Genomic DNA, 27,478 nt, shown 5'->3' with positions numbered 1-27,478 from the left:
CCCTAAAGAAATAGAGTCAATTCACTACGTCAACAGGTAAAGCAATCCTGTAGATTTGTTGTTTGTTTGATTGTTTTGAGCAACTCCCAGAGTACATTCTGGGATCAATTATGGATTTGTAGGTTTAGCCTAATATTCTCCCTGTTTCTCTTTCTTTTGTGTCTCTCTCACTCCCCCCTGTCTTTCTCTCTCTCTCTCTCTCACACACACACACACACACACACACTATATTAGGGTTGCACATATTTATAAGGCAAAAACACTCAAAATGTCCAGAGCGATGACCCTGAAGGCAAGACAAGATCCTCAATCACTGAAAAAGATGCAATTATCTTCATTGCACTGTAACTTACTTGGTCTGCAGTTCAGAGAAAAATATTTTTGAAAGATTTCCAGGGAAAAAAGAGGCTGAAACTGAAAATAGAGTTTTCTTCTCAACCCTGGTTGAACCAGTACCCCCATTCTCCAAGGGGTCTGACCAATCAGGTTTCCCACGGTGTAAGTTTGTTTTTGTTTCCACCTACATATTCCTTGTACCGTTGTGTTCACATTCTGGACTCCTCAAAATCTGCATCTGAATACAAAGAAAACCACAGGCTCCAAACCATGCCTTCTTCTTCGAAGTATTTGCAGCCAGAGCCCAGCTGTCAGGAGAGAAATCCTGTCTCCAGGATGTGCTGACATTTTCTCGTTGCAAATGTTGGCCATTCTCATCTCCTGGCTGGTGGACAATCTCTTCACTTGTTCCTTAAAAGAGAACTGTTTGCTCAGGATTGAGCCCCAAGGTCATACATTAACCCCTCTTTGCATAGGTTACGTTTCACAGTCCCAGAGCCTTTTTTTTTTTTAAGATTTTATTTATTTATTTGAGAGAGAGAGAATGGAGAGAGAACATGAGAGGGGGGAGGGTCAGAGGGAGAAGCAGACTCCCCGCAGAGCAGGGAGCCCGATGCGGGACTCGATCCAGGGACTCCAGGATCGTGACCTGAGCCGAAGGCAGTCACTTAACCAACTGAACCACCCAGGCGCCCCTCACAGTCCCAGAGCCTTTATAAACTACAGGCTTAAAAAAACCCTCCATTTATTATGGCAACAACCCTCCCCCATCAAGAAGGTCTAATAAATGAGCTCATATATTAGTGACCCCTAAAATACACAAGGTTAATCATCTTTCATGAGATGCTCATGGCTTCTTGACTTATTACTGGTCTAAGGCATCATTTGCTAATGAGTTTAAAATGATTTTCCCCCATTCAACTCCTTTTCTTCACTATATCTCCCCTCTTTTGCTACCAATGATTTTTGGTTGATTGATTACTTAGGAGGCTAGTCAAATCTCTCTAAGCCTGAGACACACACCTTTCAGTTCCAGATTATGAGGCGGATGCTCTGTTGGCAGATGAATATGAGTGATGGACACGTGAGCATGTTCAGAGCCCCTGGAGGAAGAGGAACACTTTCCCTCAGCTGAGCCTGCCTTGCCTTACCTGGATGATTCGTAAGATAGTCAACCATAACCCTTACTCAAAACAAGCTCCCTTTTACCGCATGGCAATCTCCCTTTTACAAATAATGATTTCCCTGACTTTTTGATGGGCTCTGACACACAAGCCTAAGCCATGCAGGACTTCTCCCAAGGGGAAAGTTTGATGGAATTAAATTTATGTTTCGGCTTCCTGCCCCCATTTCTCTGAACGCCTCTGAGGCATAGGCTTCTGCTTACTGTCCTACAGAGAGAAAGAGATAAGGTCATCTGTAATGGTCTCCACGCATCTGCGTTCCAGTAGAGGTAAAATGACACATTTCGTGGGAACCCATTGTGGACAGCATGTGGACAGAAGGGCAGCAGGGTCACTGGGTAATTCAAGGCTCATTAGAGCATAATGCTCTGGCAGGGAAGGTCATGTGTTCATTACACAAGAAAGCGGGATAGCGGACCTCTTGCCTTCCAAGATCACGGTCTGCTCACCTAAGCACATGCAGATAGCGCACAAAGCAAAGGCATCTTTTGGCCACTTTCAGGATGAGTGTGAAGATGAGGAAGGAGCACAGGCTTTCCATTTTTTATAGCATTGGAAGTAATTTTCAAACTTTCCAAGTTTTAACTCAAACCTCAACAGATAGGCTTGATGAGAATGAGGATGCCCTGGTTCAAGCTGGGAGCGGGGACCAGCATCCTGCCTAGCAAGTCTGTTCCAATCCCAATGCCATCTCCCACCCGTGGCTCCCAAGGATGTCAGCAGTATGACCTCCAGAGCCCATGAACATGTCCCCTTACATGAGAGAAGGGGCTTTGCAAGTCAGGTTGAGATGGGGAGATTATCCTAGATTATCCAGGTGGACCCAATGTAATCACAAGAGTCCTTAAAAGTGGACGAGGGAAGCAGAAGATCAGAGAGCGTGCGCTACGGAAGAACGGCCAGAAAAACGCAATGTCGTTGGCTTTAAAGATGCCAGAAGGGGACCATGAGCCAAAACCTGCAGGCGGACTCTAGAAGCTAGAAAAGACGGGGCAAGGGGTTCTCCCCTGGAGCCTCCAGAAAGGGACACAGCTCCGCCAACACTTGAGTTTAGCCCAGTGAGACGCGTGTTGGATTCTCACCCACAGAGCTGTAAGATAATAAATGCGTAGTCTTGAAAACACTCAAAACCCGTGGTCACTTGTTACAACAGCAACAGGACACTGATACAGTAGCGCTGCAGGACCTTATGGGACTTCACAGATCACAGAGCCCCTGCTTTTGTACTTTCCAGCGAGGGACGCCTGCTTCCCACCGTGGCACAGTGAGGACAATGGGTAGAAGTAAGACCCGGGGTATCAGCAGTGGGTGGCTGACCTCTGCTCTGGAAACCCTCCCAACAATTCGCCAGCCCCTGCTTTGGGAGGGTGGTCTGGTTTGGAACAGAGTGACCGTGGCTTCTGCAGGTCTGTGCCTTTCATGGGCCATCTGTCTCCTGCCCTCAGAGACAACAGAAACAATAGGGCAATTAACCGGGTAGCAATTAACCCTGTGGGTGTCCGTGCATGACCGAGAGACGTGTCCTGCCTTCCTCGAAAGAATGAAGATTGAGCGGCCAGGGCGCACCAGCCCCACCTGCCTGGCCGGCGTCCAATCAGGAAAATACAACACAGGTGCATCCTCTTGTCCCACATCTCTGCCACTTTCCCAGGTTCCTTGAGGGCCAGGTTGTTCTGAGTTCCTCATCTCTTTCTCCTTTCATGAAAACATGTCTTTCCTGAGAAGGCTTTCAGTTCAGCACCCAGAGAACTAACGGAATGGCAGGTTTCCGTGGAGTGGAGAACCGTAACGCAATTCTCCCGAACTGCAGTTTGGTGCCAGGTCCTCTGCTGTCCCTGGTCCACCTCCAGATGACCCGAGAATGCTCTGCTAACGCATCAGGGCTCTGGGACCATCCTGATGTCCAGCTCAGCTCAGCGTGAAGCCCCTGATCTACTTCTCAGGACGAGCCCAAGGGTCATGATATGGCACATCAGCTCTCACCCCATCAGTCCTCCTGTCTCAGGGATCACGTGCTTTATGGCCAAGGAAAAAGTCAACTGAATGGCCTGCCAGCCAGTGGGCCCCTCCTTCCTCCAACCGCCGACGTGGACCAGTGACTTCAAAGTATTATGCTAATCCCAAGCACTGGTCTAATTGGGTGACTTTCAGCAGCGGCTCCGATTCTAAAATGCAGCGGACTTACTGCAAATGCATATTCATCGGAACTATTCCTGCTCGCTCCGTCTCACAGACTACAGTGCTAAAAGTACAAAAATACACCAGCAAGGCTACGTATGCCAAGTAAAAGGGGCTGGGATCACCGACAGAAGGCACTTGACAGGCAACCCTTCGGGGCTCGGGAAAGGGGCAGGGAGGTGGGTGGAGACGGAGAGCGTATGTGTGCATGTGTATGAAGGTGTGAGCACGCTCAAATTCATCCGGGACCGGCCGGATTGGGGGGGTGGGGGGTGGGGAGAGGGATCCACGCATGTGCACACACAGTGTTTCAGGACTCAGAATGACCCGAGGGAGGAGTGAGGAATGAAAGGTTGAAATCTGAATGAAGAAATGCAGGTTGAATAGGAGGGAAAAATGTGTCTCAGCTGGAAGCTCCATTAGACAGTGAAATTGTCTCCTGAGGGACCTGGTTGGGAAGCTCCCTGTTCAAGACATCTGAAAGTGGACAGGCCAAAGGGAGGGGAGCGGCCAAAGGGAGGGGAGCGCTGTGGGACATCACCTTACCTCCTGGCTGCCTCTGGAAGACAGAACCTACAGAACACTTTTCTTTGTTCTTTCCTGATGGTCCTCTGTTCCGCTTTCCCTTCCTTTGATGGACCGGCCAGGTCTCCGCCTACCTGCCCCTCTGCTCTCTCCCTATTCTTTCCCTCCTCAGATGAATCAAGCTCCAGTCAGCAGCTGCCTAATCTGTGAAAGCATGGGGAGGCCTTAGGGCTGAGAGAGTCCCACCCTGGATCCCAGGCACTCATCCATCTTTGATGGAGCACAGCTCCGGGAACAGAGCAAGTGCTCAGAGACCGGGAAGGGGGTGTGTGAAAGATGGACTGGCCCAGCCTCCTCACAGCTTGCCCTGCTCCAGGTCCCCTTACTGGAGCACAGATGTTAGACTGGGAAGTGGGAGGTGGCACCGTGTTCTCCCTGAGCTGGAGGCTCCTGGCCCTGCCCCAGAAACACTGCAGAACTACGCGTCTCCATGAACCAGATCTCCCTCTCCTTTACACCCGCTTGATACCTGGCTTTGCTGCTTTCTTTCTCTGTCCTCTCCTCTCTGTGAGGATTGCATCATTCTGCCCTTAAAAGAAAGGAGGGCTGGCGACAGACAACAGTGTTGAGGGGCACAAACATGCCAACGGAAAGGTACCAGCAGCTGAGGGCTTCATCCAATCCTGCCTCCCTTTACCTGCCAGGTTCAGTCACTCTTCATCCACAGTGCGGGAGCGACTTAGCACACTCTCAACCAAATGGCCTTTCTAGGTCCTAGCATCCCATATTTTAGTTCCCATAGCTGATAACAAAGTAGAAAATCACCTTGGGCGAAGTAGGAGTTCATTGCCAGGGTCTCAAAGGAGACATACTTTTATTTTTCTCTACCATTCCTGGCATAACTTACTTCTTTCATCCTTCTGGCCTTAGGTAGGTTTCACCTCAAATCTCCTGCTACAGTCATTTGACCCAAGACAAAGGTAGAATTTCCTATTACAGTCAATACAGTCGAATTCCTATCAGAGTCAATGTCATACTATTCAGCAGCTAATTACTTCTCGAATTGTTTGGCGGTATCCCTCACCAAGTAGATTGTAACATTGGAAACAAAGAATCCTGCTATATAATTCATGAAATTTCCCTAGGATAGTGATAGTACACACAGTAGGTGCTCCATATTTCTTGATTAACTGACTGGTGATTAGCTTCTCATCTCTGTCAAGAGAAAATTCATAATTTATTTTTTTATTTATTTATTTTTAAGATTTCATTTATTTGTGGGAAAGAGAGAGAGCACAAGCAGGGGGGAGGGACAGAGGCAGAGGGAGAGGGAGAAGCAGGCTCCCTGCACCACGCAAGGCTCCATCCTGGGACCCTGGGATCATGACCTGAGCTGAAGGCAGACGCTTAACTGACTGAGCCACCCAGGTGCTCCTTATTCTTTCTTTCTTTCTTTGTTTTAGAGAGAGGTGGGGGGAGGAGAGAGAGAGAGAGAGAGAATCTTAAGCAGGCTCCATGCCCAGCACAGAGCCTGGCCCCGGGCTGATCTCACAACCCTGAGATCGTGACCTGAGCCGAAAACAAAAGTCAGCCACTTGATCGACTGAGCCACCCAGGTCCCCTGAGAAAATTCATAATTTAGATTAGACAGTGCTGACAACTAGAGAGGGATCATTTTTTTACCTTCTTTCTATCTTTTTTTAAAGATTTTATTTTTAAGTGATCTCTACATCCAGCATGGGGCTCGAACTCACAACCTCAAGATTAAGAGTCGCATGTTCTACCAGCTAGCCAGCCAGGCGCCTTCTCTTTTATTCACACGTATTTTCATCTATGTATCTGCATTACTTCTTACGCTGTGCCCCCCCCAACCCCAACTGATGGGGCGGACATACCACGCAACCAGTGGAGTCCAGCTTGCGGTCTGAGATGCAGCGGAAGTTCTTACTGCAGCCCCCGTTATCCTTGCTGCAATCCCGCACTGGCCCAAAGGAATCCAGCAGAACCTCCAGGCTGTCAAAGGAGGACGAGGTCATCAGCTCCTCTCTGTGGGGAGACACGGGGGGGGGGGGGGGGGGGGGGGGGGAGGGGGAGGAGTCAAGGGACTTCAGGTGTAACAAGTAGCATCACATTCCAAGTTCCTATCTAGTCAACCGTGTCACGTCTCGCTCTCGCTCACACAGAGTAAAGATCAGCCACACTCTGAGCCTTGAACTAACAAATTATGGACATTCTCCATATCTGGGAAATGAGCCAAGGCTATAATGCCTGGTCAAAGAAGGAGGTCTAAACTTGGGCAAGGAAATTAACATTTTATTGCCTCTCAGTCCTTAGGGGATGTGGGAAGTGCTTACAAACTCTAATTTTATGTCCTCTCCCAGAGCATGAGCCTTGGGGTGTGCGATATTGACCCAGATAGAGTAGATGCTGGCACTTCGTACTGGGAATCGGAAGGCAGCTTGCCAACTTCCCCTTTCAGCTTGTTGTGATTCCTTCCCTAGCTCCTTGGGCCTTCAGGTAGTTCCTCACTCAGCTCCCCACGCCAAGTGTGGCCTCGGCTCCCTGGGCCCAGACGCACCTGACCTCCACAGCGTCCTCCATCACTGTCATGTCCGTCTTACACTTCGCGGAAGGGTTAATGGCCAGTTCAGCCGGTGGGATCACAAAGCTCTTGCTGAGGGGCAGCCACATGCCCTCCCCAAGGGTGTAGGTGAATCTGCAGGGACACCCAATACCAGGTGGTTACGGCGTGGGGGACCAGCAGCCCACAGGAGGACTGAGCCTTCTGCTGTCACAGGCTTCCTTCTCAGCCCTCGCCGCCTCTTCAGAAAAGGGAGCTGACGGCCATTCTGTGGACAAGACGACTGAGCCCGAGGGAGGCAGGGAGGCCTACTCCTGCGCACCTGTCCGGCCATCTGGGAGAACTGATGGTGGCACCCACTCACCAGTTGTTGGAAGTGGTTTTTACCAAGCCCTAGGAAATCCAATTCCAGTTTCCTTCAGATGTGAAGCTGGGCTTCCTCAATCCTAAGTCAGATATAACTGGAAGAATTTTGATTGAAGCGACAGGCTGGCCTCCCACCATCCCCATCCCTCAGATTACATACTCAGTGGTAGTGGTGGTTGCTCTCTGTGCCTGGAGAAACCCTACCAGGGGAAGGGAAGTGAGAAGCTCCCCGCGTTCTGGTTGTTGTGTGATGCACAGAGAAACAGCTTAAGCCAGGAGCCCCAGGGAGAGGAGAAGAGGATGAACAGAACAAGCCTGGATGTATTCTCCGAACTCCTACCCACACCCTCAGCTAATGTCTGTAACCCTTGGGAGGCAGGGGAGATTGTGTTGTGTGTTTTTTTTTTTTTTTTTAATTCTTATAACAGGGGCTAAAAGGAATAAAAGAATCAATCAGCATTTCAAGGGAGAGCTTAAGGAAACCATGAAAGATTATTTGTTTATTTATTCATTCATTCTATTTCAAAGGCATTCAAATACTCTGTGTTCACAGTCAAAAACAGTCTATGGGATAAAAGCCAGTGTGGGTGGGATATCACAAGGCTGTGGCAGTCTGGCGGCCCCTTCCAACTTTAATGCAGAGGGAGAACAATTGAAGAATGCCTACAATTAGAAAGAACCCAGCCCTGGCTTGATCAGCATGCTGGTCACAGAGCACCACTTCAGAATCTCGCTCTTACCTCTCCCTTAACCCACACACTCCCTTCTCCACTCCCTGGGATTGCCGGGAGATGCTAGGAAACCAGACTGACGGCATGAGATTTTTTATGAGAAATGTAGCGCTCTGGAATGCTGGCTGCAGAGAATACCCATAGACCAAGGCTCGCGAGATTTTCACCCACTCCTTGAATGACAGCCCTAGGAGCTAGAACGGCTGAAAGAAGAGAAGGCAGGTGCCTAGGGGAGAGGCAAAACCACTGAGCATGTGGGATATGGCCAGGATTTGGGAGATGGTTCCCTCATTCCCAACCTCACTCTTGGTCCCCTACTTCTCTGACCTGCTGGGCAAATCTCCGCATTAAGCAGCACTGAAATATCAACAGTGCCTCTTGCTCTGAAGGAGGCCCTCAACTCTTCCCAGCCCTGGGGACAGAAGGCAATAGTTGGGGCTAGGTCTGTGCAGGGACACAGGGAGGGGTCTGCACCAGGTGAGGGAAGCCCGTTAGTAGGGGACAGAAGAGGACACCTGCTAAAACTGAAGGCCTGCCAGCCCCTTCACACACACACACACACACACCACACACACACACACACACCACACACACACACGCATGCACGCACGCACCCTCCCTCACCTGGCAAGATTAAAGAGCCAATTCAGGGCAAGTGATTGCCCCAAAGTGCTTGGAATTTGGAACTTAGGGTTGAAGTGGGTCGAAGGCAACAACATGTGAGTAGTTGTGCTGACCCTGCATTTCAGGATGGACATTGTTGAGGGCAACATTACAGTAGGCAGGCTGGGCTGAGGGCACCACTAATATTATAAATAATCTGTTGTTTCCGAGGGAACATATGCAAGTTTGAATGGTACTGGGAGGAAGCAGTTTATTTGTTTATTTGGACATAGAGGTGAATTTCTGTTTTCTATTTTGGTTACAAAATTACAAGTTTGCACAGATGCAGAGCAACAAATCTGGGACCTGTAGCTTATAATTTATGAAACAGGTTTTAGGAAACAGTTGGCAGTTCTAGCATATTTCTGATGGTTAATTTTCCTTTTGGAAGAGAGTCCCACGTCCCTCCATTTCAGCTTTCCCTTCCTCTGCATGCAGCAACAACTCAAAGGGAAGAGAAAGCTACCTTTTTCTCCAGCTAACACTGCTCAATGCATCTAAGACCTACAGAGCAAAGTGTTCATCTCCAAAGATGCCATTCCCACCCACTTCTTCAGCTTCTCCTTAAACCAAACACTGCCTCACACTTTGTGCTTCTACGGTGCAAGCTGACTATAGCTCCTAAAGTCACCTTCATTTTCTCACCTCTTTGCCTTTGCTCTTGATGATCCATTCTGAATTTGCTTCCCTTTATTCTTTGCTGGATGCCAATCATTTTAAAACTCAGTTAAAATGCCCACCCCTTCCAGAAAGCCCTCCAGGATCTTCAGGCTCAACTTCAGGCTGAGAAATGGACGCTCCTCTGTGCACACACATGGCCCCTGGCTGCCCTGGAGATGTTGAATTGTGCCCACCTTTTCCTTTGTCTGTCACCACTCAGAAGAATGTGCTCTCTTGGATGGCATCTTTGTTTTCCCATTGCCTAACACAAATTTTTGGCCCAAGGGGTGGGGGTCACTCCATAAGTATTTATTGACTGATCAATAAGGAGATTTAGTTATGTTCTCTAGTTTGCACAGTCTACAGGGGGATATAATCTCCATTTTCAAATTTAAAAGTAGAAGTGATGGTGAAGATTATCCTTCATTTAGAGCAGGACAGGGCTTAATCTCTGGGTTTGAATGGATTTAGTGGTCAAGAAGGAGCTGGGTTTCACGTCGTGAGGAATTCGCAAAGTGCCCAGTAGTTTCTGAGACATAACGCTGGACCACATTAGCAAGAAAAAACAGTGTGATCTTTAATCCCTGGTAGGGCCAAGGTGAAACCTGCCGAGGAAGCAGTCAGGTGTGGCTGAGACTAACCTCACTTGAGAAATCTCACCATGACAGGTGCTCCGTAGAGCTGCTCCATTTATCCTCACAACAGTCCTCTGAGGTTGGTCACTTGGCTCCATTTCACTGATTTGTCAATTAAGATTGTAAGGAGCTTAGCAACCTCCCAAAGGTCACCTCTCCGTAGGAAAGATGGGGTTTGGTGTACCCAAGTAAGGCTCACAGAGCTTTCCAGCCCATACTGGCTCATGCCTATGAGATTCTAAAGTTTTCTTTCCTCTGCAAAATTTACTGAGTAACTCCAAAAACCAAATATAGAACAAACTGTCAGAGAAAAAGCTGTGTCCTGAAATCTCATCTGTCCCTCATTCATACAGATTTGGCAGGAGTGACTTCAAAAAGCCACCAAAGAGAAATTGGGAGAGCATCTGGAATGCTTTCCCAAGTTGGGCCTTCTCTCGTGACAGCTGGTGGTGACCACTGCGGTTGATGGCTCAGCTGTAGCCTGAGTCGTGCACACGACACTGTTGAACTAGCTTAAAACTTCTGTTCAGAGGTCAACACTTGCCAGAGAGCACTGGACAGAATAAGCCTATACACTCACTGCGGCTTGGCATCAAAAAGAATGTGAGGAAATGGATGAATAGCTCTTGGCCTCGCATCTCCACTCTTCTCCAGAGCAGGCCAGTCCAGGATGAATTGTTGTTCCCAGTGACACATGTACTCATGTGGGAAGGAAGGTCTCTGAGAGAGAAATCTGGTCTGCACCAATCCCTTTCACCAAAGGGTCTAGTGGAATGGGATGATCCTATCCACAATAGAAAGGACATCTCTGGGACCACCCTGGGTTTGCTGAGAAGACTTAGCTGGAGGTTCAGCTTTCTTGGACCCTTTGAGAATAGCCTGGGCCCTTCCCAGCTTCTTTGGGATTGCAGATTACTGAGGCTGGGTTGGGTATCAAGGTCCTTTATTAATCTGATTTCAAGTCCTTAGGAAACACCTGAAATGATCAACTACAGATATTTACTGGAGATCTACTGTGTTCCAAATTGTGTGTTAGATGTTAAATATTTAAAGCCATATAGGGTACTACCCTTTCCCTCAAGAAGACAACCATTTCACTGGGGAAATAAATAGGCAAGTAAAAATAAACATGAGATAAAATAATTGACACATAAATATTACAGTCACTACATTACAGATATTTGGAGGGGAGAAAGTCATTGTGGGTTGGAGAAGCTTTAGAACAACGTTTCTCAAACCTGGGTAGAGATCAGGATTACCATGGTGCTTTGAAAGAACTTTTATGGCCTGGCCCCACATCTCAGAACTTTCCAATTAATTGGTTTGTGCTGGGTAAGATCACTGGTCATTTCTGAAGCCGACTGGGATTCTCCTGGAGGACCAGGGTGGGAGAACAATTTTTGGATGAAACTGTAAATTCTTTGAAGTCAGGGACTATCTCAGTCATATTTGTTTGATCAATCCAAAACATCTAAACCAGTTTCCTGCAATGGTGTAGACCATGAAAATGGGTAGTGTTTATATTAGGAGGAGAATATATATTCTTGTTAGAGGAAAGAGGATGAGCCACAGTGCAGAGGAGGAACTCTTCAAGTTGCTGGGGACAGTGGATCAGGTAGGGAATAGATTTGACTAAGAACAGAAGGTTCCACAGGAGAAGAGCAATATATAATACAGACTTGTATACTGACATTCAACAGCAGAAAGACTCAAATGTCAGAAATGTGCAGTGGCTTGGAATTCATCAGGACACTAAACCATAGGTGAGCAGAATAGCAAGTAAACAGTCCTTAGCTTCTTTAAGAGATTACGGTCACTGACCAGGTCACAGAATTTTCCGGAATAGCCACTGGCAGTTGGTTTACTCAGATCCCAGAGTGGTTTCGATTAAAGTTCCTAATACCTGTAACAGGTAAATCATGACCCACTGCATCTGTCGGAGAGACTAGTTATTGTCACGTTAGGGACCAACATGATTGATTACTGCACTGGCTCCCGAAATAGTTGACTGAAAGGGTCAAACCATGCAACTGACCCCTTGGTAGTGCTAGGGCATCACATCCAGTTGGCAGCTAACAAACTTGAAAAGAATAAATGGTGCTTGTGGGGATGGAAACACAGTTCTTGTGCAGGTTCTGCTCTAATGGCAATTTCATTAAGGTCCCTGTTTTTCAAAGTGTTAGTTTCTGACTTTTAGGGGAGAGGAAACTTATCCACATTAATCAGCCAAACTCCACGAGGCTCTCCATCTGCCTTATCTTTATCACCCTTCGAAGGTCCTCGCAGACCAGCATCAGAAAACGAGAGAAAAAAGTCAGCCAAATGATAAGTCACTATTGGAAAGTTTAAATGCCCAAGTCGTAGTCTAAGGAATATAGCTGACATCTTGTGTAGCACAAATCCTCAAAAGCAGCCTCCGGCCAATGCCATTAATGTGACCTAGCCTCCCTGGGGAGAGACATTCAGGAGGGAAAAAGGCAAGGGGAGGCCCTGTGAGGAAGTGATTCTGTAAATCTGCGCTTTTACTAAGAGCACACCTTAAGAGAACACCGCAGGGGCCAAACCCGGTCCATCTGGAGCCAGCAGGGAGGTGGGGGCAGGAGAAGCTGGGGCAGAGGACCCACCTCTAGGTGGCAAATGCAGGAGCAAAAGGAACACCTAGGCCCAGGACTGGCTGACAGGGAGGGTCTGGGGAAGGAAGGGCCTGGAAAGGGTGCAGTGAATACATGAGACTCAGCGTATTATAGGAGTGCAGGGAAAAGGAAATGAGGTTTCCATGTGCCTCACACTGCTCCCCATTCCTCCCATAGTGCCTTGCGCTAGCTTAATGCATACTTTGACATCAAAACCCTCCTGCAGCCCTGCTGACTTCCTCTTCCTGGGGACATGCACGCGGAGGGAGACGCATTCACATCCACATTGCCAGGCCACATGCAATCTCGGGCACTTAGCTGGTAGTTAGCAGATGCACATTGTGCTGCACATTCACTGAGTGACGGATAGATTGAAAGAATAAATGGATGGTAAGATCTTAGTTTGGCAATAAACATGTATTCCAGCTAAAGCCTGGTGCGAATGAAACTTTATGAAAATCCAAAAGTTCACAGCGGCACCCAGGCCTTCCTCTGCTTGTTGACTTTTTCAGCTTGTGCTATTCCAGGTGTGTCGGTAGAAATTTGGGAGGGACCAGACACATCCAATTTGTTTAGGAGGGTGGTAGGGAGAAGAAAATAATAATGAAGTAGAGCTGAGAAAAGGAGGCGGCAGGGGTGGGACAGATTCATTTTGAGCAAGATTTTATGAAAAAGGTGCAAATTAGATGCAAAATGGAGAAGCAGAAACTGACATTAATTGCCTGCTCTGTGCCTGCAACTTCTGTGCCAGGGGCTCTCCCTGCATTATCTCATATATTCCCCACAGCAATAGAACTAGTGGGACGTAGCCCCACTTAACAGACATGGAAACTGAAGGCTCCAAGAGGCTAAGTAAATTATGGGGGTTCACAGAGCAGGCAAGGAAGGAAGCCAGGACCGAAACAGAGTTGTCTGCCCTCCCAAGTTCTCCACGGTGTCACCAGGCAAGAGTGCGGGGCCTGTGCTTTGCTTACGAGGAGGGCAGAACTGCTAAACGTGGTTCCCAGGTTATACTTTATCTCCAGGAAAGAAAGTTCAGTGGAAAGTGGGTCACGGGGCTTGTAGACATACATAAGCAAGTCCCTAGACAGCCACTTACCTGAATATTTTATCAGAAGGCTGTTCTCCCAAAACCAGGTCAAAGCCCCGCTGAAATATTGTGTAAGGCCAAGGCCTAAAAGGAGAAACATCGTTCAATTAAAATCAATTCCACAAACACTCTCAGAACATCCACTTTGTGCGAGAGGCACCATGCTGGGTACTGGAGACCCAGAGACAGAGAGGACCTCATCCCTGCCCTCCAGAGACTCCCACAGACGGGAGCTCACACAAGACACTGAATGCTGGAACCAGACCAAGAACGGTTTCAACGTAAAAATCACTGAACCACTAGGAAAGGGGGATGTCGTGGGCAGGACAACAACTACATAGAGAGTAAAATTATATTAAGGTGGACCTCACATAGCTGTAATTCACGGTCCTTCCGATGTAGACCTAACAGACAGATGCTTAGATTTGCCTCACTTTAAAAAAGAGGAGCAGCATGATGTCTTGGGAAAAACGAAACCTCTGGAATCAGACAGTTCTGGGTTCAAACACTGTTCTGCTCTTGACCCAACTGGCTTACTGTGGACAGCTTATTTGCCTTGTGCAGTCTAATCTCCTCTTTGGTAAAAATAGGGTTAATAACGGCTGCCTCCAGACCACTGTGAAGATGAAGCAAACCTCTTAGGCCAAAGCCACAGCTCCCATGGGGTCCTCAACATGCCCCCTTTCCCTACTCAAAATGACATGAGGATTCTGGGTCTTGGACAGGTTCCAGATGTTTTCAAACCTTTTAATGTCATTCATTCAAGCGGAAACAATTGAAATGGTATTTTTAAATAATTCTTAACTACAAGTCTCCCTTGTGAGCTTCTAGGTTTTGTCACCTACACTTGAAAGTTAGCAAAACTATTTCATTTAAATAGTACATATCTTTTGGCTAACCCAAATGTCTAGCCCCAAAATTATTTACTCAAAATTATTTGAGCTAGACTTAGTGAAGCCCAGGATTGTGTTGGGTACTAGATATCGTGCGTCCTGGGTGAACTTGAGCCCTTGTTCCCATGGAACTCAGTCTCAAAACTAACCCAAGGATTAAAGATTTTACTGTAGACATGCCTTTGGTTTTCAAGAACCAGAAAAAGTCAGCAGAATAAATTGACATAATTATGATTTGGGGCTAATGTTGGGAACTAACCCAGGGTTTGTCAGTGTGGGTGATATCACCCAGTAGAGTGCATTTGGGGACATTCATGGTTGTTCTTTAATAACACGAGCTTGGGGGACATTGCTGGCATTTAGAGGGCAGGGCTAGAAAGGCTAGAAGAGTACAGTGCTTAGGATAGCTCTGCATAACAAAGCAATTCCATATGTCCTGCAAACTACTGAATGTCTCACTACACATTTACATAGGTGAAAACTTGCCTATCGTGACCTGAGCCAAGATGCTAACTCCATTTACATATAAGCACTAAGCAGCTTGTACTGTTTGGATATATGACACATTTTCTACTTGCATAACTACCATGTAAATCGAGGGAAGATGATACATCATTAGAAATTTTACCAAGACTTGTTTATAAGTTTGGAAAATGGTATCATTGTCCACAATGCTGTTCATGATTTTTGAATCATCAATACAGCACATCTGGATCAGACTATATTGCTCTTACATATATTGTATATCATATATTATTTTACATATTACATTATGATGAATCAACATCAGGTGCAAATGTCTGTGAAGACTTTATTATTTCTCTTATCGCAATACTACCACAGCATTTACACATTAAAATGGTTACTCTATAATTATAAATTACTTTCTTTTTATTTCTCTTTTAATCACTGTTAAGGCATTATATTTATAGTTGAAATCTTGCATATGTAGATTTTATTATTTATGAATTTCATGTAAGGATTAGAAATGGGGTTAAAAAATTTATTATAAAACAGGGTGTTGGGTCTGATAGGGTTGAGCACCACCAACTTAACTAGTTAACCAATTAACTAGCCAAAGGAGTTAATAGTTCCAAGGGAAGCCATTAGGACTACATAAGGAAGTGGCTGGGATGAATGCATCTGCTTTTTATGCTTACTATTTATAAACCCTTTACTCCTGGAATTCAATTTAGAAATACCCTGAAGCAACTAGAATTGGCTCCAAAAAGTACCCCACACTGTATTATGAATAACCTCTGCATCAAATAAACAGTTGTCCCCCTTGTGTTTTTCGTGTTTGTTCTCTTTATTGGAGGTGAACCCACAAAGAGGGGTTTGAATATGGTTCTTTTTTTGCTGAACAGCAAGTGGTGGCTTATGGGCAGCTAAAAATTATGTATTAATTCAAGAAAAAGTCTAGAAGTCATGAGGAAAAAAGTCCCCCATGATCTTTGACACCTACTGAAAGGGCAGTAGAAAAAGAAGGACATGCAACTTTATCTCGCTGTTGGGTAAAATCACATTTTATTTACTATCTGTTTAGTAATTTTAAATAACACATATTTTGCCTTCGAGTCATCTCCAGTACTCAAAACTGGTACAATGTGTAATTAGAGTTAATTCTTGGCTTGGTTCCTAGGTTGTTTGAAAATATATTTTGAGGAGCCAAATTTCAGGACTGGCGTTGATTACAATGTGAACAATTAACTGCGTAGAATAACATAAATAAACCTGTATGCAAGCCATAGGTAATAAATCAATGACTCCACTGATTAAGCACACATCAGCATGTTGCTAGGTAGCTCAGACCAAAGAGCCCTCCTGTTCTCAAGGGGCCTGGAGATTGAGAAAGACAACTCAAATTCCAAGGGCGCAGATGTGCAGGGTAGAACTTGCCCAGATCACAATGAGAGGCGGCAGGGTACAGCAATTAGGACATGGGTTCCGGAACCAGCCTGCCTACTTCCAATTCCAGCTTCACCACCCAATCACTGTGTGATCTTGAGCAAGTCCCTTAATCATTGTGTCCCCATTTCCTCACCTGCAAAATGAGGTTGATGGAAACAATTATATCTGCTTGGCAAGGCTATCATGAGGAGGAACGATTTAATACAGCTTAAGTGTTCAGAACGGTCTCTGGCATTTAGGGAGTGTCCTACAAGCATTTGCTAAAAAAGTTAAATTTATCGGTTACCCAAATCAAATATAAATACTCTAGCAAGGAGATTCCCTAATTTCTCTGCAGGAAGAGGTGCAAATGGAATGGTAACACCAGGCTTTAACTCAGATTATACACATATGTGTGTTGCCTGCCATGGTCATCATTACCCAGGATGAACATGGGAACACCAAAGCTCCCCGCCCCCCACCGCCCACCCAGCCATCACTTCACAGGACAGTGATGATACAGTATTGACATTAAATACACAGAGAGGGGGTTAGGGCATCCTGTGAAACGGTGAGCATTGCGAACTACTCTAGCAAAGGGATAAAAGAGAATTTATTCATTTTCTTCCCACTGGTCAAGGATGATCTGTCAAAGAGATGGGGATTCTTGTTTGATTTATTTAGCAAATATTTATGGGGGGCCTATTGTGTGTGAACTGTAATACTAGGCAACAAGAGTTGGGATAAAGAGATTCTTGCCCCCAAAGGAATCTACAGTCTTTCTGAAGAAACCCATATATGTCCGGGCAAACAGAAGGGAACGAGTAAACGGGAAGGGGAATGGAGTTCCGGGAGGTAAGCTAGGTGGTAGGGCAGCTGTAGAGCGCTGGGAAGGCTGGGGGTTGGAGGTGCCTGGAACAGTAACAGTGGGGAGCTGGGTGCACATGAGTGGAGAGGCTCCAGGGGGCCACACGGGAAAAGGCAGGGGTAACATGATGAAGAGCTGGACCTAACAGCGCCAGAAACACTTGGGAACTGAGTTACCCGTGACCACCTGACAGGGGAAAGGCGTCGGTATCAGGGCTGTCTGGGTAGAGGTCCAAGTCAGAAGCCCATCACTGAGTCCTATATCCAGGCTGACGCGGACATTGCCTAAGGGATGCTTGGAAACAGGGCCCTATGGCCCTCCAATGGTCCCTTTCCTCTCTTTGCTTTGTTTTTCACTCCTCAGGTTTTATTCTCTCAAAATGGCTGAAGCACATGGTGGAGACTTGGCCCCAGTGGCGGCAGCTCTTAGATGTTCACTCCACAGAGGGGAGGCTCCCCCTCCTCGTTAGGAAAGCATAACCCATGGAGGAACTGCTTGACATGTCCTGAATCAGACGAGCCACCTGGACCAATCTCTGGGGCCAGGGAAGGAGAGACATCTAAGCAGACGCAATTCCCATTTGGGTTTTAAGGCTCGAACTGGGAGGGGGAGTGAATGTCAAAGAGAATAATAATTTCCACCTCAGCCTCTATTTGCTTGTGGGGCAAAAGTGCTGCCTCCATCAGAAGTGGGTGGCATCCCTGAGCAGATCGTGTCAAGATTAGTTCTGTGGAAAGAGCGCGAGGCCGTGGAGTTGCCCAAGGGTAGCATCAGGCCGGGTGTGGGCACGAGGTTGAACCTTACCGTTGGAAGGAAACTTCACTCTCTTGACTCCAGCTTAGATGTGTGGCCTCCAATATTCTGTGTCCTGCGCTGGACAAGCCAGTCACAGCTTGTTCGCTGAGGAACATTAGCAGCCTCAGAAGTCAGAATAGAGTTTATCTGTTGGTTAATTTCTGCATTCTGACCAATCAAGACCCTGAAGGCTGCCCCCCCTCCCATGTGGGCAGCGACAGATGGCCTAGATTCGGGGGCAATCACAGGCCAGCATGACAACCAGGTGGGACCCATGGCCTCAAGCAGGAGCAAAATCCCTGCTGCAGTAATGGACACACAGCAGCCTGTGGGACACACACCCAAACTGGGGAAGCTGGGAACTATTAGTCATCTTTTATTTGCCTTTTCCTCTCTCCCCATCTCACACTATACCCACAGTCTACGCAGACTCTTTCCTAAGCACGGGCAACTCCCAGACTTTCAGCTTCTCTCCTTAACTCTTCCTCTTCTTCCCCAGGACACATCAGCAGTCATGGGGTTTTCCCCTTTGGTCTTGGTGTTGGGCTGGGCCAGAAGCTGGCTGTGGCCTTGACTTGACCTGACTGGGCCTTTGGGCATTTCTTCCACTATGTCACCTAGACATAAATGAGTGGGTGAACATTCTGCACGGTGAGCCTGACTGGGCGATCCGTTCACACCAGCTCTGGCAGTGCAGGGAGAGACCACTTCTTCTGTGGACAAGTGTTTCAAGTGCGGCTTTTTGATTAAGAACAGCTTTCTACCTAACAGTGGCACCTAGAAACAGAGCTTAAAAGCTTTTGGTCAGCATGTCTGGTGATGGCTTCCTTGTGGAGAGCTCAAAAGACTCATCACCTGGCGGGGAGAGGGGGAATAGAGGTAGATAGATGGATAGATAGATAGATAGATAGATAGATAGATAGATAGATAGATAGGAGGGAGGGAGGGAAGGAGGAAGGAAGGAAGGAAGGAAGGAAGGAGCAGAGGGGATAGAGAGACCAGAGAGAATACATACATGTATATATGTATGTATGTATGTGTGTGTGGGGTATGTGTGTATACTTCAATGTAGAGAGAGAGAAAGTTTCAGATGCAGGTACTGATGAGTAAGGCACATCGTGATGAGCTTATAGAAACCAGGAGCTTCTTTTGAAGTTATATATGCCTCCACCTGTCACTAAAGAGAACATTTTAGAAATGAAAATAATTTACCCACAGTTAAATAAAAACACATCCTTTTAAGCTTTCCCGATGTTTCTATAGGATGCTTTAGGGCCTGGGGACCCTTGCCAATGCTGTTTCTTTTCTTTCTTTTTTTTATAAAGATTTGAAGGGGCACCTGGGTGGCTCAGTTGGTTAAGCGTCTGCCTTCAGCTCAGGTCATGATCTTGGGGTCCTGGGATCGAGCCCTGCATGGTCTGGGCTCCCTGCTCAGTGGGGAGCCTGCTTCTCCCTCTCCCTCTGCCCCTCCCCCCTGCTTGTTCTCTGTCTCTCTCTCAAAAAATAAATAAGATCTTAAACAAATAAAGATTTAAAAAATTTATTTATTTTATTTTAGAATGAGAGAGAGTGTGAGTGGAGGGAGGGGCAGAGGGAAAGGGAGAGAATCTCCAGCAGACTCCACCTGAGCACAGAGCCCTATGCGGGGCTCAATCTCACCACCCTGAGATCATGACCTGAGCCGAAACCAAGAGTCAGACACTTAACTAAATGCTCCACCCAGGTGCCCCAGATGTTGTTTCTTTACCCGAAATTTCTCTCCCTCCCATTGATGTGGTAACTTAGATTATTCTTTTAAGTCTGGCTTAAAAATTGCTTCTCAAAATAGACCTTCCCTGGTGCCCCAAGACTAGGTTACACCTCTTGTTATATAAAGCACACTTTCCTTCATAAAACCTATACATCAAATCACTTTATTATATATTCAGTTGATATTTCCCCTCATCAGATATAAAGAGCTGTGCCATGATCTTTGCTCTCCCTTCACCATCTAGCGTAGCACCATCACGGAGCAGGGGCTCCATAAAGAACTAGACTACGTGACAAATGAGGCTGGACCCAGGTCTGAGTCCCGGAGCAGGCAGTCCACCGCAGCCCGCAGCTCAGGCAAGGCACTTACTTTCTCTCAGCCTCGGCAGCGTCGAGCACAAAATGTGAGAAAACGGTACTTAGACTTGTATACACATGAGTGTGTCCTAGCACAGTGCCTGCCACACAGAACAAAGTCAACAATACTAGTTACTGTCATTATAACTAACATTACCATCTGATGAACAGAAAATGCATTTCTGACATTACATTTAAAAAAATAAACCATGGGGCGCCTGGGTGGCTCAGTCGGTTAAGTGTCTGCCTTCGGCTCAGGTCGTGATCCCAGCCAGGGTCCTGGGGTCGAGCCCCGCATCAGGCTCCCTGCCCAGTGGGGAGCCTGCTTCTCCCTCTCCTTCTGCATGCTGCTCCCCCTGCTTGTCCTCGTCCTCTCTCTGTCAAATGAATAAATAAAATCTTTAAAAAACAAAAATAAAAATATATAAACCATGACAGCGGTGTCTGGGTGGCACAGTCGGTTAAGCATCTGACTCTTGATTTTGGCTCAGGTCGTGATGTCAGGGCTGTGAGATCGAGCCCCGCATGGGCTCCGTGCTGGGCAGGGAGCCTGCTAGAGATTCTCTCTCTCCCTCCCCCTCTGCCCCACCCCTCCTCTCTCTCAAAAACAAACAAACAAACCATGATGATCATGGTCTATTTTACAAACTCATGCTATCTTTAAGCATGCAAATCTCATGTAAAGACAGACGAAATATTGATGTGACTTTATTCATTATTTAACGTTTATTATTTAGAGGTTTTTATGCAGCAGAATACCGTATTTGTCAGTAAGCAGCAAAGCAGCCCGGAGTGTGGCTCTAAGGCCAGACTGAGTAGGTTTAAAAACTGGTTCTACCACTGGTTAACCCTGTGCCCTTGTCCAAGGTCATTAATTCCTGCCATCAGACCATTCTATCCACTTGCTGAAGTCGTGCTAACATCACCCCGCCCCCAAGTTCCCCCCACATTTCAGAGCCTGGCTCACTGTCTTCTCTGACACTCCTCTGTAATTTTTGGTGACTTCAATAGTCACTAAGATGATCCTTTCAATTCTTAAACTACTCAGCACCTTGACTTTTCTTCTTAATGACCTTGTCCTCCACCCCCACTCCCATGGTAAAGCCTAGACTACCAACATACGCAACCCTTCCTTGGTCATAATTTCAAGAACCCCAATACATGAGCATCGCCTCCTACCTTTCCAGACCATTCCTCCCAACGACAGAATTTTCTACCCTCCTGAGACTTAAAATCCATTTATCCAACCACCGTTGTATTGACCCTCACCGACCTCATCTATTCTCTCCACTCCTTACTTAGATTAAATTCTGTGGCCCATAAATTCACACCCTTTCGTGTAACCTCAACTCTCTCGCCCCTCCACCACTTCACCATACTTGAGTGTCTAAAACACTCCAACACTGGTTACACTCAACAACCCTGTGGCTCCAGTTTTGTCCTTCCACACATGAATGCAGTTGGCAACCATGCTGACTGGTCTCATCTTAAATCCCACACCACTGACCTCGAGTGGGCTCTGAATACCACCTACATCACACTACGTTTTTCCTTGTCTGTTCACTCTCCCACTCTCTAGATCATATTTCAAACCTTCTTCTTTCTCCTCAAAACCTCCAACACTTCCTCCCCCATCCTTACCCTGGGCTAATGCTCTGCATCCTACAGAATTGAGAAAACAGAGGCAATCGGATTAAAAGCTTGCACCCCCACATCCATTCACCAACCTGCCTCTTGTCTATGACTTGGCCTTCCTTCCAGCAATTAGGCACGAACAGTTTATGCTCCGTCTAGATTGCTGCTATCCCAACTGAGCCTTGGCCTCTTATAGGCAGTGGGACATAAGGGAAGGAGCCCCAGGTGGAAATTATAAATCCAAACTCCCTTCTGCTACTAGGACCTCAAGCAAATAAGTGTGCCCTAAAGTCTCAGTTTGTTCATATGGGGAATGAAAATCATGAGGTAGAGCATATCCCACACCAGCTTTATGTTGTTGAGCCCCGTGTGTATAAATAAACCTCAGATCATTGATAATCTTTGATTATTCGTTTTCAATCAGCTTTTTTTTTGCTATGTTGCCCATGTGCGCACTTTACAGAAATTATCTCCATGAAAGATAAAACAGTGGAAAACTGGCACCATTCCTGCCTCTCTGGCCCACTTTTCTCAACTATAAAATGGGATAATAATAGTACCTACCTCACCAACTGCACAAGATTAAATGATCTAAAATATGTGCAAATTACTTATAAATGACCTTTGATATATGGTAAGTTCTGAATAAATGTTAGCTGTTACTATTCACATATTACTGGGAATGCTGGTTCTAAATGTTGCAAAGGGTTTGTTCCAAAGAAATTTTAGAAATACATGAAATGATTTTGAAAATGACAATAATGAACAAAATTCAAGGATACAACCTTGCAAAAAAAGGTGGCAATAAAGATAAATGCACACTCTGATGGTTAATTTTATGCCACCTTGACTGGGCCACAGGGTGTCCAGATACCTGGTCAATCATTATTCCAGGTGTTTCTGTGAGGGGGTTTCAGATGAGATTAACATGATAATCCGTAGACTGAGTAAAGCAGGTTGCTCTCCCTCGTGTGGGTGGGCCTCATCCAATCAGGTGAAGGCCCGAACAGAACAAAAAAGCTAACTAACCTTCCTTTGAGTTAGAGAGTACTCCATTTGCTGGTGGACTTTGAACTGAGGCATCAGTTTTTTCCTGCCTTTCGACATGAGCTGAAACATTGCCTTTTCTTGGGTTTTAAGCCTGCTGGCCTTCAAACTGGAGTTACATCATCAATTATTCTGGGTTTTGGCCTTTGGATTCAGACCAGAACTACACCATTGGCTCTCCTGGGTCTCCAGCTTGCTGACTCCAGATCTTGGGACTTGTCAGCCTCCATAATCACATGAGCTAGTTCCTTATAATAAATCTTTTTCTATATTTGTATCTATGGGCTATTGGCTCTGTGTCTCCATAGAATGCTGCCTGATGCACACACAGAAACACATACACATACACAACTATAGAATCCACACTTAACCTTTCTGTCAACACAAAGCATTTCAGGGAGTAAGGGAAGTGAGGGGACACGAGCACGGACCTGAAGTCAGGCAGGACACAGCAGCACCTTGACCCTGACCACGTGCCTTATGGAGAGAAAGATAAATGTCTGCTTCTGTAACTCAGGGGTCATCACAGAAGGCAGATGCAGAGTCCCTCTGCCCTCAGATGGAGAAAGCTGGGGCCGACTTGCAGTTGCCTTGTAAATTCTGGATCAAGGATTATATAAAATAATGAGGAAGAATCTTTGAATAGGCCAGAAGAAGCTGGTAACAGTAACTGTCATTTCTTAAACCTCCGCCATAGGCCAGGCAGACACTGTGCTAAGGGCCATACACACATCCATCATTTCACAAGCCCCCGGAGAGCTGTCCAGCCTGACGGTGACTGTCCCCATGTTGCAAAGGCACACAATGGTTCAGTAGGGCTAAGGAGGTTGTGCAAGCTCACATAGCCAGTAAGGGGCACAGGTGAGTGTTACCATGGAGGGCAGAGTCTGTACTTTCTCCTGCACCTTGCTCCACCATCACAGGCACAGAGATGCTAGAGAAGCATACCAAAGACAGCATGGCTCTGCAGGCAGGGATGCCTCCTGGTTCTTGGGCTGGGTTGCCCACCACTGGCTTCCCAGTGCAGTGCCAGGAGGGGTAGATGCTAAGTACAGTGCCCAGGACGAATGACCTGCTGCCTTGCCGTGTTTTCGTAGGGCAGTTCTGCCATGCATACACCAAGTGGTCTTCAAGCCACTTGTTTATCTGTCTTCCTCTTTAAATGTTCTCTCATTGACCCAGCTACTGAATCTCCTTTATCCTTGCATCTTTCATAAACAACAGCAGAATGGCTCTCAAGCTTTGGGGTACATCAGATTCACCCCACATATGGGCATTATGGTCCTGAAACTTTAGTTGCTCTCCTTTCAAATATCTAGGGTGAAGCCAAGCATCAGTAGTCTTAAAAAGTTAGGTGGGTGATTGCAAAGCACACAAGAGGTTGAGAACCACTGGTCTAGTATGTGTCCACTCGTAGCCCCAGCCAATCTTTATGAATGAGTCTGGCATTCTAGAAAATACGACTACCATAAAAACAGAAATTGCAACATAGCCTAGGAATTCACTGGAACCCACCCTTAAATTTCTGAATAATAATGAGATGAAGCATATTGAGTTCTTTCCTGTCCCTTTTATTGGTGAATTAAGAAATCCGAAATCTCATTACAATTCTATAAGATGCGCATTGGTTTTTCTAAAAACCGTCAAGTCATTTTGACTTCAGTGGATCAGCATTTCCATTAAAAGAGTATTATACAGCTTTAAGATTTTCATGTATTCATAAAGAGGGACACATGCCCCCCCCACCACAGACCCACATGTACCCCCGCTCTGCATGCACACACATTCACAAACTCACACACTTCGCCACAGCCAGCTGCAACAGTTCCTCTGGGGATAGGGGAGTCAGACAGCCAGCAGGACTAGAAATGGCTCTCCGCCTCCTCTCTTTACCTCCTGGCAGCTGCCTGGACGCTGAAAGCAGCTTGCAGAACAGAGACCTGGAGAGCGGGGTCCCTTGTAAAGTGAGTCACCATCGGGCCCTCCATCATTCACACAAATCACCCCACGGCCCAGATTCTGTGGGTGGGCTCTGCAGTCTGACGGCTCTCCATGGGAGCTCACGGCCTCCATCTGAGTTCCTTGCCTGCCCTGCGGAACTGACCAGATATTTAACCCAACCTGCAATGGTGATGAAAATAGCTGTCTGTTACGTCCAGGGCTGTAAGCAGATTAAATGAATGAATAAATATAGTTTCAGTATAATGACTGAAATACAGTTGTCACTTTCTAAATGGAGGTTTCCTTCCTCCATTTCTCTCTGGACTCTGAATCTAAAGGCTCGGTTGATTTTCACCCTGGGCTAGTGCATCCAATGTCTCAAGTTCAATCCTCCCGAAAGCTTGTTAGTCTCGCTGACTACTGTCCATGGGCACAGACTGTACCTCATGTCCCTGGACACCCGTCTTTGCTCGCAGATGAACTGGACCCGAGCTTGGGAACGGCTCTGTTCAAATCCCATCTCTACAAGAAAAACAGTTCAACACCTATTCACTGCTGAGTGTGACCTCTGTGTACAAAAGAAGGTGCAAACCTGGGGTTCCCTCCTCCTCCACAGACATACACACATTCAGTTCCAGTGAGAAGGTAGGGGAACCAACAGCATGAACACAGAAGAAAAGATAAGAGGCAGAGAATGTACAGGAGAAGAGGCAGCTTCCTATATTCCTATGATTTTATGTCAAGGGAAACGGACAATGTAAATGAACCAGAGAAGAATCACAATATCCATCAAAGACCTATGTTTGGTGTAGAGCTTTGTACCCCTTCCCCAAAGTCCTTTCCTATCTACTAATTTGTTTCAGTTCAACATATATTTAGCAAGTTTCACTATTAATTCAATTCCTCACTCACATATCCATTTATTTATTTACTTGAAAAATATTAATTAACCAAGTGCCATGTTAAAAAAAAAAAACAGTTTGCTAAACACCATCGAGGGACACAGAAATGATTAATACACGTTCTCTGCCATCAAGGACTTCATTAATGTAGTGAGTCATTCCTCAAGCAGTTATTAGGCACCTCTGATGAGCCAGACACATGGAGTGCACTGGGACACTGCCGGGTCCCAGTCTCAAATCGCGGTCTGATAAGAATGACAAGTAAGCAATCCACGGCATTTGGTTTGTCAATTTTTAGGACAGAGCAAGTAGAAGCCATTATTTATTGTGCATTTACCAGCAGTCAATGAGCCAAGCGCTTTATATTTATTATTTCATGTCATCCTCAGAAAAACCCAGAGGCATTGGCATTTTATTAATCCCATTTCACAGATGGGGAAAGCAAGGCTCAGGAAGGTTCAATAACGTTAGCCAAACTCTCACAGCTAACACGTGGCAGAGCCGGGGCTCAAGAGCGGTGCTCAGATGCCACAGCTCCTGCTAGGAGCTCAGTGTGTCACCTCCATCCCGAGCGGCCCCGGCTGGAAGGGCCAATCCACACCCACATCCAAATTCCCAGGCAGACGTGAGAAGGCAGGGCTGGAAAGGCTGAGTTTTAACCTTAAGCTTAGACCAGATGGGTAGCGGTTGGTGGGTGGTGGGTAGCGGGACAAGCAAGGCTGGCCTTTCTCAGAGAGAGGAGCACAGAGATGGAGAGTGGGAGTGCAGATAGAGACCAGGGGAGCAGAAGAGCATGAACAGCCACATGGCCGCTGATCAATCATTTACTATCCCCATTCATCCCTATTTCATTGATAAGATGGTTGAGGCTCCCAGAAGTTAAATTGCCAAAAACTCTACAGAAGATAAATGAGGTGAGATCATTCAGTCATTCATCCATCCATTTGTTCAGCAGGCAGCGGCCAAGCTCTGTGTTCTGGGGATACGGATGCAAAGATGGTGAGGCGCTGCTTCATGGAGTTTATACTCAGGAACATATAATCAGGGCTGAGGAGGAAGGAATGTGGTCCTTGAGGGTGTGTGGTCAAGGACAGCCTGTCTGAAAAGGCAAGGGTTAAGCCCCAGGCTAGGGGTATTTTTACATACAAATGGGCTCAAGCCACTCCCTTCTGTTAAATTCCTGTCCTGGCCCTCAGGGCGCCCCTGCAGGACCTCACTGCATAACCTCACCCCTACACCCCCCAGGCTAGCTCTGGCTTGCCAACTTCATCAGTAGCCTACTCCCCCACATTCAGAATTCCCTCCACGGGCCAGGACCACCCACGGTGTGCTAGCCCTGGAGAGCCTGACCTTCCCTCCTGCTCTGGCTGGCATCTCCTCATTTCCCAGTTTCGACTCCAACACAGCCTCCAAGGCCCCAGATTTCAAGGGACCCTACCCTTCCTCCCTCCAGTCATCCTTGATTAGCCCTGTATTTCCCTTGCTGTACTTCTGGTGGCCCGCAAGTATTCTGTGATGTGTTTGTTTTCTTGCTTCTCTGGGTGCCTTCCCCACCAGAGGATGCATCCCTTGAGTGCAGGCGTCCCCACGGTTTCTGCAGCCAGGGGCAGAGCTTAATACACAGCAACACCCTCCTGGGGCAGGGGGCGGGGGGGCATAGGGAATTAATGAATGAAGGAGTGAATACAAAGAAGCAAAAGTGTGTGACATTAGAAAGAGCAATGTCTACGTGTGTGGTGTTTGTGTGTGCGTGAGAGAGAGAGAGGAGAGGGGGTGCGAGAGAGTGATTGCCAGACTGAGTTTAAAGTTTCAAGGTCAT

The 27,478-nt window shown here is 46.7% G+C and overlaps 1 protein-coding gene across 2 annotated transcripts in view; it reads right to left on the bottom strand.

Annotated features, from left to right (window-relative positions):
• The window catches only part of ASTN1 (astrotactin 1), a 290,281-nt gene that overhangs the window by 83,440 nt on the left and 179,363 nt on the right, over positions 1-27,478 (bottom strand). For both annotated transcript variants that reach the window (XM_035010736.1, XM_035010737.1), the window contains exons 9-11: positions 13,592-13,666; positions 6,802-6,939; positions 6,119-6,269 (exon numbers count right to left, since the gene is read on the bottom strand). In XM_035010736.1, coding sequence (XP_034866627.1) covers positions 6,119-6,269; positions 6,802-6,939; positions 13,592-13,666 — 364 coding nt within the window. The remainder of the gene's footprint in view (positions 1-6,118; positions 6,270-6,801; positions 6,940-13,591; positions 13,667-27,478) is intronic.

The sequence above is a fragment of the Mirounga leonina genome, unplaced genomic scaffold (assembly GCF_011800145.1).
Source record: "Mirounga leonina isolate KUSES-001 unplaced genomic scaffold, KU_Mleo_1.0 Mir_154, whole genome shotgun sequence".
NCBI classification, from domain to species: domain Eukaryota; kingdom Metazoa; phylum Chordata; class Mammalia; order Carnivora; family Phocidae; genus Mirounga; species Mirounga leonina.
The sequence above is the reverse complement of the archived record's forward strand: the minus strand, read 5'-3'. Positions and strand labels throughout refer to the sequence as shown.